The sequence below is a fragment of the Scomber japonicus genome, chromosome 16, assembly GCF_027409825.1.
Source record: "Scomber japonicus isolate fScoJap1 chromosome 16, fScoJap1.pri, whole genome shotgun sequence".
NCBI classification, from domain to species: domain Eukaryota; kingdom Metazoa; phylum Chordata; class Actinopteri; order Scombriformes; family Scombridae; genus Scomber; species Scomber japonicus.
The window spans coordinates 8979699-8995276 of NC_070593.1; the positions used below are offsets into that span (position 1 = coordinate 8979699).

Below are 15578 nucleotides of genomic sequence, written 5' to 3' on the forward strand. Positions count from 1 at the left end.
TATTGACCGAGTTTATTTTTCTGTTCATATTCTGTCATAATAAGCAAAGTTTAAAGCAGCTTTACTCAGAGATTTGAGGGTCACTTGGGTGCAGTAGCTTCCTTTTTACTACACAGTTCATATTAGTGCATGAATACCAGCATTAGTCATCAAAACTAATATAGATAGTTAGAATTACATAATCTGTGTGTGCAAGTGTATAAAAAAATCACTATTAAAAAAAGTCTAATATTCCTGAATTGTTCTTTGCAGTAATCTTCAACAGTTAGTTTATTGTGACCTTCATGTACTTTGTGCTGAAGTGATAAAATGATTAATCAGAAACAGGTTTATTGCTGTGTAAGTTTGCACATACAACGAATTTGGTTTGGTGTTGTGGTGCAAAAAAAATACAAGCACCAAATACATGCGATATAAATAATGTAAATACCAATCATATAAGTGAGAAGAGCTTTTGAGTTATTTTAAATATTGCTATTTGTTTTAAGATGTTGACCAATAATGTTCACATGTGCAACGGTATAAATGATATACACAATGTGAAAATACAAATAATTGTGTTTATGTGACATGCCATTGATGTTCAGTGTTAGCAGATGTTTACGTTTAATATGACGTCTAGTGTCCATGGATGGGGTAGAGTCCATGTTGACTGACAGATCACAGATTGACAGGAAATAAGTTGGCTGCAGGAGTCGATTCAAGATTTTGGACACTAATGATTAGTCTGTCCTGATTGATATAAAAGGGGGTTGACAAAATATTAATAAAAGTGTTTTGAATTCACCCCAAACTCCATAATGACCATAAGGGTAAATCAAAACGCCCCTAATTGCCATCTGTTTAATACTTTAGTAATTAAGTCATTTTTTCAAGCAGAAATGCCAAATATTGTCTAGATTTTCCAACATGAGCATCTGCTGCTTTTCTGTTTGTATTTTTTTGGTTTTCAACTGTTAATCAGACATTTGAAGACGTTCATGTGTTTATATTCTTTCGTTATGAAATGTAAAATAGCAAAAACAATTCATTTAGAGAATAATTGTCAGATTAATTGTAATCTTTAGTTGCTGCCCTAGTTTAATAGTTAAAGTGATGGTAAATTAATACAAACTAAGGACTTTTTCCTATTTTGCCTATAAAATGACAAAAAATAAGTGCTGATCACAATTTCCCAGAGGCCACAGTGTTTGGTAAACTGAAACCAGCAAATAGTTGGCATATGAAATAGTTGGCATATATGAAAAATGACACAAAAGGATTATTAGTTGACAATGAAATTTTTGTCAGTCAGCTAATTGTTTAACCTCTAATTATCAGTGTCTCTCTTGTTTTATAATGAGTTTAATATAAAACATTTTTCTTGTGGTTAAAAACAAAAAGCAGTAGCTGTATAATTTGAGAAAACTAACTGTTTCAAACTAAGTTTTTCTGTCCTGCCATGTTATTGCAGCCTTAAAGAAAACCTTGACCTTCAGACACTGATTGCTGCTGTTTGTCTTTTTAGTGAAGCATGCACAAAGACAGCAGATGGCAGAGCGACAGTGAACCTCCCATTTACCAAACCAGCAGTCAGTATTTTTGGATCAGCACAAGCAGGGGAAAGTTGACACTGAGGTTGTGTGACCTCAGTTTTTGTATACACTTAAGACTGAAGGTCGCCTCGTGTAACAAAGCTTTTCTGCTGCAAATATTTCAGGTCAGGGGAAGACACAGGCGGCAGTGACTTCACCTTTATCTGGGAAGTAACAGAAATCTGTAAAAGAAGCCCAGGTGGGACAATCAGGGTGTTTAGGTTTGTTTGATTGCACGTTAGGTAAAGTTATTTAGTTATGATAAAAGCAGCAGGCTACAGTTTTAGATTTCAGCAAAAGCATGCTATCTCTCATTGTTTTCAATTTGCTTCACTTTCTTCAAGGCTGCTGGACCCTCCTGACTGATGGGTGTGGACAAAGACATTTCACACCCGTCTGATTGTGCAACGGGACGATATCAAGACTTTCTCCAACTGCAGCAGGCACTCAAAGACAATCAGGATGGACCCGTCCAACCAGAAGCACTTCACTGTGGCAGACTATGTGATATTTGCCATCTTGTTGGCTGCCTCGATGGGCATCGGGCTGTACTACGCTCTGTCTGGTGGCCGTCAGCGCACCACACAGGAGTTCTTGTTGGCAGACAGGAATATGCACTGTCTTCCTGTTTCTCTCTCACTCATCGCCTCATTCCAGTCGGCCGTGGCTATCATCGGCGTACCGGCAGAGATCTACACTCACGGTACTCAGTACTGGTTCATCGGCTGCGCTTACATTCTCGGCCTCTTCATTCCAGCTCATGTTTTCATTCCAGTGTTTTACAGATTGCGGCTTTCCAGCGCTTACGAGGTGTGTCAGAGATTCTTTTTTTTCTCCAGTTGTGTCCAGATTGATTTAAATTCATATTTGAGGAGTGTTTTTGTCCTTCATTAAGTTCTCGTGATGTTTTGTTTCACAGTATCTTGAACTGCGATTCAATAAAGCTGTGCGCATCTGTGGAACTCTGACCTTCATCTTTCAGACGGTATGTGCAACTTTTTACATAATAAATTAGGAATGCACCAAACCAACTCAACACCTCAGCTATCAGCAATATAGAGTATAAATCGGATACTAGTGCATCACAGTCATTGTTATCATTTTTATGTAAAGTAACACAAAGCCAAAGATTGCTGTGGTGTTAAATGCCAGGTTTGCTACCATCTGTGACTTAATTAATGAACCTGACAGCAGGAAAAACAGACTTTTGACAATGATGCATTCATAGTTTTTTACATTTTGCATTCATGCTTATTTGCTTTCGATGAGAAGATTGATACCACAACATCTGTAGAGAGTGGTATCAATCTTCTCATTTGAGCAAGAAAGTGTGTTTCCCAATTGTCAAACTATTCCTTTTAATAAGGTTATTATTGACCTGATACCAATCCCTATAATAAAGCCTTAAAAATAAAGAGATTTGTCTATTTATTCCCTTTTAAAATGTTAAGCAGATAGTCACTAATGTGTTTTTACTTTTTTGGCTACAGGTGATCTATATGGGAGTTTGTGTGTATACTCCTGCCTTTGCACTGAATGCAGGTATGCAAAGTCATATTCAGCTTTGAGCCAATGTGACTCTATGTTTGATTAGTTGAGATCTGTGGTACATTGTATCTTTGTTCTCCTCCAGTTACTGGATTTGAGTTATGGGGAGCAGTGCTGGCCACTGGATTGGTATGCACATTGTACACAACAATGGTGAGAAATTAAGAATCAGGTTTATAAAGCTTAAGTTGATGTTGATGTATTTGAATGTTCATTGCTTACTGTTCATAGATTACGGTTCACTCTGATTCACTCCTCTCAACTCTTCATTTTGTGTGTTTGGTGCAGCCTCAGGAATAACTTCATCTCATTATAACATAACCATTCAATATCTAATAAAATTACTCTTTGCTTTGCCAAAAATGAAATATATTTAATGTGTAAAAGGTGTAAATCTTACAAGGTGATAATTACCACAACAAATAAACTGGAGAGATAATACGCAATATAATATGAAGGTAAACTACAAATGATATCTACCATTTTAATAAGTATTTTTAGCATTTATCAGATTCATTCCCGTGTGTCTCGTCTGCTCCTGACAGGGTGGGTTGAAGGCTGTCATCTGGACAGACGTCTTTCAGACTGTTGTGATGTTTGCAGGGCAGCTGGCCGTCATTGTGGTGGGAATACAGAAAACTGGAGGCGTGTCTGAAGTCTGGAGGAAAGCCCAGGAGGGAAACCGCATCGCTGGTCTCGAGTGAGTCCGTAGTTTGTCCACCAGCATCAGGAACAGCTGCTGAAAAATCAAATCTTCAAGCCAATTCACAGAAAAACTGGTTGTCTCACAAATCTCCATTTATTTTCTGATTCTCCATTCATCATATGGTTTATCATAGATTGTTCTTGAGATACATGAGGACAGGAATATTAAACAACATGGTCTCGACTTGCGTTCAGTTTGTTCAATTTTTACACACATATTTTGTATTCATCATAATAATATTAAGGATAATGATAATACATGATATATAAAAACAAGTAGCTGCAGCTTTTTATTCAGATGCTACAGCTGTTAATTGCAACCAGTTGGGTCAAGTATACAGTGAATGCTAATACATAGACACTGTATTATGTGTAGTTCACTTGTTTGTTTGTATTAATGTAGAAAAATGTGTGATGTCTTAGGTAACAGTGGCTGTGATTCTGTTAAAGGTCTTTTCTGAAGATACTAAAGTGTCGTTTTTGTTTCTTGTTTTTAGCTTAAATCCAGATCCTACAGAGAGACATACCTTCTGGACTCTGGGCGTTGGCGGGATCTTCCTCATGCTGTCCCTTTATGGAGTGAACCAGTCTCAGGTCCAAAGATACATCAGCGCCCGCACAGAGAAAGAGGCTGTCAGGTACGGTAAAGTTTCACAATGAATGCTGACTGAATAGGAAACAACAAAATATGAGAGACTGTTTGAACAAGAATGAGCCTGTTTGACACACATATCTGGCTCATTGTACTCTGTCACCCATATAAGAGGTACAGCAGGTACTACAGTCTGCAGCTCCTGGGGGAAACCAGGGGTGCAAAATTTTGTGTCACTACCATTTTTTTAAAATTTAGTTGGCCTTTTAGTAATACTGCAGATGTAAATGAGCCTTGCTGCAGTTCATCTGATATGCATAAAGTGCCACTAAGTAAGATATGTTGCCAGGTTGTTTTAATCATGTCTGCAAAGTAACACAGTACGACAGAGACCAGCTGAACTTTACCAACTGATAATTGTGGGATATTTTGGTCAAACTTTTAACCTCTTTTGAATAGAACAGATTAAATGGGCTGTTATCTTATCTTATTTTTGTTGTGTGTTACTGGCTGCTTTACTGATATCAGACTGGCCTGGAGCAGCTGCGAGCCATTTAAAGTCAGCAGCTCCTCCTGTATTTTGTGTCTCTGAAAAGGAGCACCTTAAAGTACATTTTTAATGAGTAAATGCCCAATTTTGAGTCATATTTTAACACCACTAAACCTCTTTTAAATCTTAAAGAATAGATAAATAAAAATGCAGTTTGACTGTCATGTCAGTTTATTTGTGTTGCCCAATATCAGAAATCAAACATTTGGAAGCTCTACAATCTGCACAGCGATACGACATCCTCGGTCCATAGATCCACAATTCTGATAAGGAAACACTGCCTAAAATGGGTTAAAAATGGAAGAAACCTCAGGAAGGGCAACAGATGAGAGATTCTTCTCCCACAATAGACATGCAGTAGGTGTTGTATGTGCAGAATAGAACAAGAAATACAAATGACAGAAATACAGTATGGACAGATTGACAAAATTATAATGGATTTATAACATCTATATGATTAATGTGATCAAGAGGATGCCGAGCAGTGTCCAACATAACCTCCTCTATCACCATGGAGACTGTATCTTCGATTTACATGACCTGTATTGTTGCTTTACATATTAGCATGAGAGTCCCTGCATGCTCTGCCTTAAATATTTACCACACTGTAATTAATAATTTGCTCACATTGTCCTTTGTGAATCGGCCATTCTTTCTCTTTCTGCGTCACCTGCTTTTATATAGCAGAATACTGACACCACCAACAGCATATCCGGTTCATTCCAGCTGTGCTAGATATCAAATGTCACATAATCTTGCTGCACAAGAAGCGTAACCACGGATATTTGATGGTTAACAAGATAACGCAGTTGGAGGTTATTAAGTGTCACCATCATATAATGTGAGCAGTTTGTTTTTCATCTGTGAAATGTTACACTCACCACATATCATGGTCACAATCAGGTGATGTTTATCAAAGATGTGCTTATGTGGGATTAGATAATATCAGGCGGTTTATCAGTTAGTCAAATATCTAAAGTGAGGTGTTGGTCGGGGTACAACGCTGACACCACTTTAACTACGCTCCTGCCTGTCTTCATACAGGTCTTGCTACATGGTGTTTCCCTCCCTGCAGCTGGCTCTGGCTATGAGCTGTGTGATGGGACTGGTCATGTTTGCACGTTACTGCGGGGAGGATCACTCCGATAAGTTGGGCACCTCTTCCAGGGATGCAGTGAGTTTTTATTAGGGATTGACTGTTATTATTTTGTTGTTGTTTTTTTTTTCAGGGCCGATTCCGATACCATTTCTTAGTAAGTCGAGGAGGCCGATAACCGATACTTGCAGCCTATATTCAATCTATAGCAATACAAACCCCAACACAAGACTGCCTTGTGTGTGTGTGTGTGTGTGTGTGTGTGTGTGTGTGTGTGTGTGTGTGTGTGTGTGTGATTACTATGACAGTGCTCTTCTTACTAACATAACCAAGGTTGTTTTATGCTGGTGGTTTCTCTCTGATCCATGGAAAGTTATATCGCTCCTGCTGTGCACACACCCACTCCATGAGTTCAGTGCTGCTGCCGGCGTGAGTCGCGCTGTCCCAGACAGGGTGGCAGCTGATGATTTAAGCTAAAAACAAGAGAGATAATACAGAGCAAAGGCGACACTGTAATACTTCAGAAAAGACCTTTACTCTAACAGAATCACAGTCACTGTTATCTAAGACATAACACATTTTTGTACAAACCAAACAAGTGAACTCCCCTAATATAGTGTATATGTATTAAAAAAGCTACAGTATGGCAGCTCAAGCAACATGCAGGTATGTGTTTGGGAACTGGAGGCTTAGTCAGGCATCACTGGTCAATAAAAACATTGGTTGATCCTTAGTTTTCATTTCATTTTGGTGCTTCTCCTTTTTTTATCGACTGAATGATTTGTTTCATGTTTCATGTTTCAGGAAAACATGAAATTTCCTTGATCTCAAAGAGATTAGCGGCAGAAAAATTGAGTTTATCCCAAGTTATGTAAATACTCCAGAGCATGCACAGAGACATCAAACTGCAGCAGCATTAGTATTTGCATATTTTACACTACGTTCCTCAAACACATTTGGCTTATTATGTAAATATGCTGTCTATGCTGGTATTGGGTTCTGATACATACATACTTGTTTCTTGCTTCATGTGAACAATAGTTATATAATAATTATGCAAACTTAACTGAAGTTTGTGTTTTCCACAGATGGTGATATACTTTGTGATGGATATGTTACAAGGTCTGCCTGGGTTGCCCGGACTCTTTGTTGCATGTTTATTCAGTGCAGCTCTCAGGTATGTGACCTCCCTCAGCGTCAGTGTGTTTGCTTTGAATCTAGCGATGACATACGTTACTATAAAAGGTGACACTGGTGCCCTTCGTGAACTACAATGGCAAATTATTGTAGTAGGGCTGTAACTAATGATCATTTTCATTATATAATCAGAAAAATGGTGAAAAAGCTCCCCATAGCCAAAGATGCAACTCTATTTTGTCCTGACTAACAGTCCACAACCCAAACATATTTGATTTACTGTCGGAGGCCTAAAGGAACAGAAAATATCCACATTAGGGAAGCTGGAACCAGAGCATTTTGGCTACTTTCTACTTTCTTTTAAAATACTGGAAATTATATATAAATTGTCGAAATTGTTGGCTATTAATTTACTCCAAATTAAATTAGTCATTGCAGCTCTACATTGTAGAATTTAGACATCAGGCTTAAAGTCACAATGACGTGGCATTTTGAGATTGTCAAGCTTCCTTATCCCTTACATACTGTTCAGGGTTTAATTTGATCCATTTTTACATTTGAGAGGAGGAAAAAACACCTTTTTTAAAAAATGAAATTTAAAAAATGTGATGATTTATCTTAATATGACCCAGAATATACAAAGATGGAAATATTTCAACTTTGTAAAAATGTTTTTGTGCAGCTGATACACGTTTTGAGTGTTCGGATATAATTTATTTTTAAAAAATTCAAAAACTACCATTAAGAAAATAATCATTTATTCACCATTTATCATCATCATTTATTGAAAGTGTTATGTTATTTAAAGCATGTTAACTTAAGAATAGACTCTCTTCTCTCTGAAAGCTTCATTATGGATTAATCACCAATTTATTCGTGAATGATTTGTGGTACCAACATTATATATTGTTATGAGTGGGTTAATGCTTGAACATGAACAGTATGTAAGGGTTAAATTGAAACTGGAAAGTATCGGGAAGTACAGTATGTAAGTGTGACCTTTTTAAACAAGTATGATGATTAGTTTGGGAGAGAAGGACTGTAAGAGAAGGCTTTTGCTCAAATAGTCAAATAGCCTGTTCACTTCCTGCACGCATGTCAGCACAAGTGTACAAAAGCTGCTTTTTAATTTAGGGTTTGAAGTGGTCCCATGGTCCTGTTTGACACACAGGCCTGCCATCACCATAATAATAATTATTATTATTATTGTTATTATTATTATTATTATTATTAGCCAACCCAACCAGTCAAGGCCACCCACCTAGAGCCTTGTTCTGCTTGAAGTTTCTTCCTCTTTAAAGGGAGTTTTTCCTCGCTGCTGTTGCTTTCTAATGGGGGAATGTTTGGTCTCTGTAAATTAAATCAGTATAGTTTCAACCTGCTCTAAGTGAAAAGGGCCTTGAGATAACTTCTACTGTGATTTGGCACTAGAAAAACAAAAACTGAAGCAAACAACAAGCTATTTAATAATAAGAATAAGAATAAGAAGAAGAAGAAGAAGAAGAAGAAGAAGAAGAAGAAGAAGAAGAAGAAGAAGAAGAAGAAGAAGAAGAAGAAGAAGAAGAAGAAGAAGAAGAAGAAGAAGAAGAAGAAGAAGAAGAAGAAGAAGAATTATGATAATACATGTTATTTATAGAGTGCTTTTAACAATGCTCAAAGACATTTTTACAGAATCAAAGACACTTAAAACAATAAAAAACCATACAGAATAAATGAAAACACAGTCAATAAAAGCAGAGAAGAAGAAACAAAATAGAAAAACAAAACAAATTAAAAAAACAAAAAAATTTGTTTCACTTGTGCAGCACCATCTCCTCTGCCTTTAACTCTCTGGCCACAGTGACGATGGAGGACCTCATCAAACCGCACTTCCCAGCTATGACAGAAGCCAGAGCGACCCTGCTGTCCAAAGCCTTAGGTTAGCGCTCCAAGCTTTTTACTTTAAATTCACCAACGCACCACACAGAGTTGACCCTGTAATGAACTTTGAACTTCTGTCTTCCTCAATAAGCGATGTCCTACGGGCTTCTGTGTCTGGCCATGGCCTATCTAACTCACCTAATGGGTGATTCGGTTCTTCAGGTAAGCTCATGCCTAAGTTTAAATCATAACCAACATTTCTATCTTAACATGCACTGACTCTTATTATTATTTTAACTACAGGTGGCCTTGAAAATCTTCGGGATGGTCGGCGGTCCTATTCTCGGGGTGTTTTGTCTCGGGATGTTCTTTCCGTGGGCCAACTCCACTGTGAGTTTAACCTCATCAAGGAGCTTATTGGTCGACTAAAAGGATGAGTTGCTTCGTTAGGCATGTGACAATAATTAACATCTTGATATGGTGTTGCTATGCTTACTGTTGTTAAAATGATCATGATGTAAAATATTGTGTTCAATACCTGGATTACCTTAAACATTGATCTGCTTTAAAAGGAAATAATCATCCTGTTTTTAACACGACAGGCATGAAGTTCATAAAAATGAGGTATTATATCACTTTGAATCAAATCAGTCAGGCAGAATTATAATTCATCTTGAGCTGCGACTAGCAATTATTTAAGTATTGGTTAATCTGACGTTTTTGGGGGAGATTAGTTAGATTAGTAGTTAGATTAGTTTCACTTACTGTGAAAGATGCTCATCACGTCCTTTTTTCTTAGCAGCAAATCCTCAAATTTTAAGAAATATTTGGAAATTTTCATTGGTAAACGGTAATAAACGTACTTAAAGCAAATCTCAAAGTGCTACAAGATAAAAGCATCAAAACATAAGACATCATGACAATAATAATGATGATAATAATAATATTAATATTATAATTATAATAATTAGGACATAAAGGTTCATAAAAAGTCAAAGGTTCTGCTAAAAACATATAATACGGACAGTATAGTGCATGCCACCGAAAAGATACATACAAAATCTAATAAGCAGAGGGATGGAAAGGTTGGCGGCTGTGTTTATTTATATTTACTTCTATGACTGCTGTAAAAATAAACAGCTGTGCAGAGTAATTAAATTGAGAAAGTTGGTTTTGTTTTTACTGGCATATGTAAAATTTGATATATGGGTCAGCAACGGTTTTCTGTTTCCATGTGGTTTAGTCAAATTTAAAATGTTTAAAAATAAACGTATGAGTAACTTCCACACATTCGTTTTTTGTGGACTCAGCATAAAATTTCTGTGTTATGTTAGGAGGATTATGCCATAAAAACTTTGTACTAAATAATTAAACCCCTCAAATTCTCAATAAAACACCACATCAACTAGTTTGGTATGATCTAACATTATAACTTTTATATTAAATAAAGGTAATGGAATACTATTGTTATCAGGAAACCAATTTCATTTAGTTTTTTTATTAATAATTTAGTAATTATTTATATAAGTCAACTTAAATCCACTGTATGTGGACAAAATATTTAATATTTATCATGCGGTTACACCATTTGACATTTTCAGGAGCATTCAGTCTTTTGGTAAAAAAATTTCTACATTTTAACAAACCTGCTGCTGCTTTTAAGATTTTTTTTTTTTTTTTTTTTTTTTTTTTAAAGATATTATTGACTTGCTCATCTTGCCAACCCTTATTTGTCACTGACCCATACACCATGTTGTTCACTCCAGATTTTAGCAGGACAGTAACGTAGATTTTGAATCCTCCCTGAAGCACAAACAGTTAAAACTGACCATCACCCCCATCGGTATCTTTAGTAAGTTTATTTTGCCATGTTGTCGTTCCAGGGCGCGGTGGCAGGTTTGGGGGCAGGTCTGGCTGTGGCTTTTTGGGTGGGAATCGGGAGCATCATCACTCGTAGCTCCGGCGCTAGACTGCTGCCACCCGACTGTAGAGCCATGCTTCTGTCGGACAACACGACCGCCGTCATTCAGACCGCCCTCAGCAACGTCACGCTGAGGTATCAGACATGCACAATATGAAGCTGTTGGGTTTTTTGTGTTGTTGTATCAGAAGTTAATTGTTTCTCTTTCTTTAGCTCGCCGTCTGGACTGAAGAGATTTTATTCATTGTCCTACATGTGGTACAGCGGATTCAACTGCTGCACAGTCATTATAGTCGGACTGATCATCAGTTTTCTCACAGGTAGGCAAGTTCTCGAGTCCAGCACTGTTCTTTATAATCAATTTTTAAATGGTAAAATGGACAAAGCGCTTCTTTTACACTACAAGTCACATTCACCCATTCACACACACATTCACACACGGTTGGGGCAGACATCGGGAGCCCAAGGACACATCGACATATTGACATGTGGACTGGAGGAGCTGGGAATCAAACCATCGATCTTTCAATTAGTGGCCGACCCACTCTACCTCCAGGGCCACAGCCGCCCCGGCTTTAAAGGTTACAATAATTGACATTCAGCCTCACTTGGATGTCAGCCAACAATGATTTGCTATGAAATGATAAAGTGAAGGAGCGGTGACCTGAGCAGTGACTTCATTTATTTCATTTGTTATCCGAGCTTGTCAGTTATTGATTTTGGTAGCCGGTCCAGCCGCACATTCATGTTAGTTTAAGAGTTTAGGTTTAAGTTTTAGAAGTGTATTGTCATACTGTATGCATCGTAGAAACACAGAGGTTCAGACAATGCAATGAAATTCTTACTTTGCTGCTCTCCTTATACACACAACAGTAACACATGCACTCAACAAACACATGACAAAAAGATGCACACAACAATAATGATGAACATAAACAGATGTATGCTGATTTTTGATGATGATACTGCTTACCCTGTGACTTCTTTTTCTTTTTTTTATTTAATTTCATTCATTTATTTGTTTTTGGTGATTTTTATTTTTTTTTTTCTTACTTTTATTGGTAGGGTCTGTTTCAAATATAATAATATGTTGTTGTTTTTTTCCCCCTTTTCTTTTTTGTCTTTGTGCTATTTCTTGTATGGTACATTTCTTATCCTATGTGATAAAATTGTTTGTATTGAAAAACAATTTAAAAAAAAGTGAATTACAAAAGAAAAAAAACAGATAAAAGACTAAGAAGAAGAATCAAATTAAGTTAGGTAAAAAAAATAATAAGTGCATGTGAGTGCCTTTAAAGTCCGTTACTGAGATGGCTGCTGCATCACAATCTCTCTCATATTACAGCTAAACAGTACACTAAAATATGTTTCACACACTAACACAATCTTGATTAGTTTCACGATTTATCTATTTATCTATAAAATAACTACTTTTGTTCCCAACTTCACTGAGTAAATGACAATCATATATTTCTTTTTTCTGTTGTTCTGAGATGTTGGTGCTACAGTGTGATTATATATCTAGTGGCTGAATGTTGTGTATTGCATCTTTTTTAATAGTTTAAATCTATGTGTTTCTGTGTGTTAGGTCCTATGAAAGAAGAGGATGTGGCACCGGGCACGCTTTATCCTTTGTTGGGGAAACTGCTGTTTTTTCTACCTGAGCGCCTCAAAAAGAAGCTGTGCTGCTGTGTGACTCCTCAGAGACAGACTGTAAGTAAAATAACCCACTCTCAGAATGAGTAAGATGTTTGAGTTCCCCTGAATGACTGCAGGTATAACACTAAAACTTAAATTGTATTTATTTTAATGATGTTTTAATGATAAGTAAAGTTGTGTTCTTCATTATTTCCTGCCAAAATTAGCAGATTGTTGATTGTTGCATGGGGGGGGGGGGGGTTTAAAGAAACCACGAATACAGGAAAAATCCACACCTTATGTAAATGAACAAGGGGGTAAAAAAGAGGAAGCAGGTCATAAGTAGATTCATGCGATGACATGCAATATACTGTCATTCTGAATATATTTATACTGAAATATAGAAATATACGTCAGGTTGGGGATTTATCTTGGAAAGGTCCAAACTGTTGATCACGTTTCAGTCCGCAGACCCTCTTCAGAAAAGATCAAACAAAGTCAAGCAAAAAAAAAAACTTTCACAGAAATCTCACAATTACAATTAAAGCCTGCAAAGTCATTTTAGTTCACTTTTGAATGTCCTAAAATAAAATATTACAACTTGCCCCTATAAACTGTGGCTATATGTATAAATAAATGCAAATAAATATGTTCTAATGTTTGTTTTGTAAGAAAACGCCCTTTATTTCTTAAATGTTGAATTACATATTGTTGTTGTTTACAACTGCTGGCACGCTGCAGCACCCGCATATAAAACACCTTCAGCCCTGAGAGAAAACACTGCTGCTTTTATTTATGCAGATAACAATCACAAACATGTTCTCACTTATTTGCATCTAACAGCTCCCTCTAAAATTTTACTGCATGCTTCCTGCTTCCTCGGTCTTGTGTTTTTGACAGGCTGATTTTTCCTGACCTTACATTTTTGACCTACACATCCATATATATATATTTAATATTGTATTTATTATATTTTACGTACCCTAACCCTAACCCACTGCACAGCATTTTACTCCATTCATTTTGTAATTTATTGCTGTAGTGCATGATATTAGATCTAGCAGTGTTGCCATCTTTTTGGTTTTTCAGTCTCTGGTTAAATATGTTAAATTTGGAAGGAGTGTGTTTATTTTTACTTGAGCTGCTTTTTAATTTATTTTTATGCTTGCTATTATCAGTATTTATTTCTCTATTTAACCTGATGTGTTTGATGCCTTTTAAATGAACAATAATCAGTTGAAACACCAGCTTCTTACTCTGTCTTTCTATAAATCTATTTATTTATTTATTTTTGAAGCTCTCACCACAACAACAGCAGCCTCCACAACACAAGCAAAGCAACGGACTGACCGGGTCATCACAGGAGGAGACGGACAGTTTCCTCCCTGACGGTCACACACCTTTTGTGGAGCATGAAACAGCTGTTTGATATCACAGGCTGTATATATAACGGTTCAACATTTTGCACTTGGAATAAAAGATGTACACTTTTTTTTTATTATTATTATTACTTTTGTTGCCTTTTGTTTTGTGATGAAGAACTTCAGATTCAAAACTAGATCAAGGCTAAACATCCTTCAGTCAGCACTAGAGGTTTTTTCTTTACCTTCTGACTTCATGAAAAGACTGAATGCTGCTGAGCTTAATAATGCTTTACAGAAAGTCATGTTTGGTTTTGCATGTTTCTGTATACACGTAAAGGAATACTGCACTATACTGTTGAATATCCTGTTAATGGAGAATGTTTTATACCTGTTTACATATTTGACTACTGTTTAGCACTACTGCAGACGTATGGATGGTCGTTGGTCATACTCTTATGAGATGATGGTGCCTCGCTTTTTAAAGAATGTACTTGTGAATTTTGTTGATCCAAAAACACTTTTTAGGGTTTTTTAGGTACTTTTTGCATTTTTTTGTTGTCATATCTTAAGTTTTGTACAACTGGTAAAATAATGAAAATCAAAGTAGTTTTTACTGTTGAACTAACTATTGTTTAAAAGGTCAATAATTAACACTCAATTAAATCATGTAATATACAACTTTTCTTGCTTTATTAATGTTTGGTAAATAATAATAATCTAAATGGATCACCTCATTAAGTTTAGTTTATTTGAAAAGATATTGATTTGCACATGTGTCTTCAGGATTTCTTGCTCCTACAGCTTTATCAAAGTCATGCATGGTTGATAAATTGTAACAGAGCCCAGTATTATTCAATCTGACCATCTGAAATGCTAATATTTCTTTTTTTTTCAGTGGGCATTTGGGTGATATAACACTTAAATTATCAATTGGAAACAGGGTGAATACTTGGTATCTGCTACAAAATGAGTTAAAATGACAGTCACTGGTTTCTCTGTCGAGGGTTAAAGCTTTGATGCAGGAAGTCTGTATGTCTTCTATCTTCCACTGTCAGCAGGGTTGCTAGAAGATTATTTTATGTCAAACTGCTACTGACTCTCTGTCCAGTTCTAGCAGTGGTTGTAGTTTTATTCATGATTTTATTTTACTTTGACACAGTGTCTTGGCTTGGACTCTTTTGAAAAAGAGATTGTTAATATAAAAGAGGTTTGTCCAGGTAAAATATTAAAAAACAAACTGTAAAATCATTTTTAAAAATGGGCACTACAACAATAATTTTGCTTTACACTTCCATGAAGTTAAGGGTGTTACATACGATGGATTTAAACATGATGGGTTGATTCATATCTGATGCAACAGGCCACGATATACTGACTTTTGGTTCTTCATACTAGTCAAGCCCCAACCCGAAAAAATTTCCCATAAACCAAATTGGTAGTGTCTTTTTCCACACCTCTGTAGGTAACACAGACGCTCAAACATGAGATAACCATGATGTCATCACCACGACAACGTCAGGGTTTTTTTTTTACAGACTTGGCAAAGCTCCTACAGAGAGCCACAGATGACATTACTCAACTGTTCAATGTGAC

At 36.4% G+C, this 15578-nt stretch overlaps 1 protein-coding gene across 1 annotated transcript; it reads left to right on the forward strand.

Annotated features, from left to right (window-relative positions):
• The first annotated feature begins 1582 nt into the window (after positions 1–1582).
• On the forward strand, positions 1583–14651 carry slc5a6b (solute carrier family 5 member 6). Its single transcript, XM_053335903.1, has 16 exons — positions 1583–1773; positions 1919–2384; positions 2494–2559; positions 3065–3116; positions 3208–3275; positions 3668–3822; positions 4325–4465; positions 6014–6143; positions 7154–7242; positions 9008–9120; positions 9214–9284; positions 9366–9452; positions 10946–11118; positions 11197–11303; positions 12572–12696; positions 13919–14651. The coding sequence occupies exons 2-16, from the start codon at positions 2037–2039 to the stop codon at positions 14048–14050; spliced, it is 1857 nt and encodes a 618-aa protein (XP_053191878.1). The 5' UTR covers positions 1583–1773; positions 1919–2036; the 3' UTR covers positions 14051–14651.
• Positions 14652–15578: the final 927 nt, after the last annotated feature.

Coding starts and splice junctions, on each gene's coding strand:
- slc5a6b (XM_053335903.1), top strand. CDS start 2,037: ATGGACCCGTCCAACCAGAAGCACTTCACTGTGGCAGACTATGTGATA. Junction 2,560..3,064: donor TGACCTTCATCTTTCAGACG/GTATGTGCAACT, acceptor TTTTGGCTACAG/GTGATCTATATGGGAGTTTG. Junction 11,119..11,196: donor CTCAGCAACGTCACGCTGAG/GTATCAGACATG, acceptor CTCTTTCTTTAG/CTCGCCGTCTGGACTGAAGA.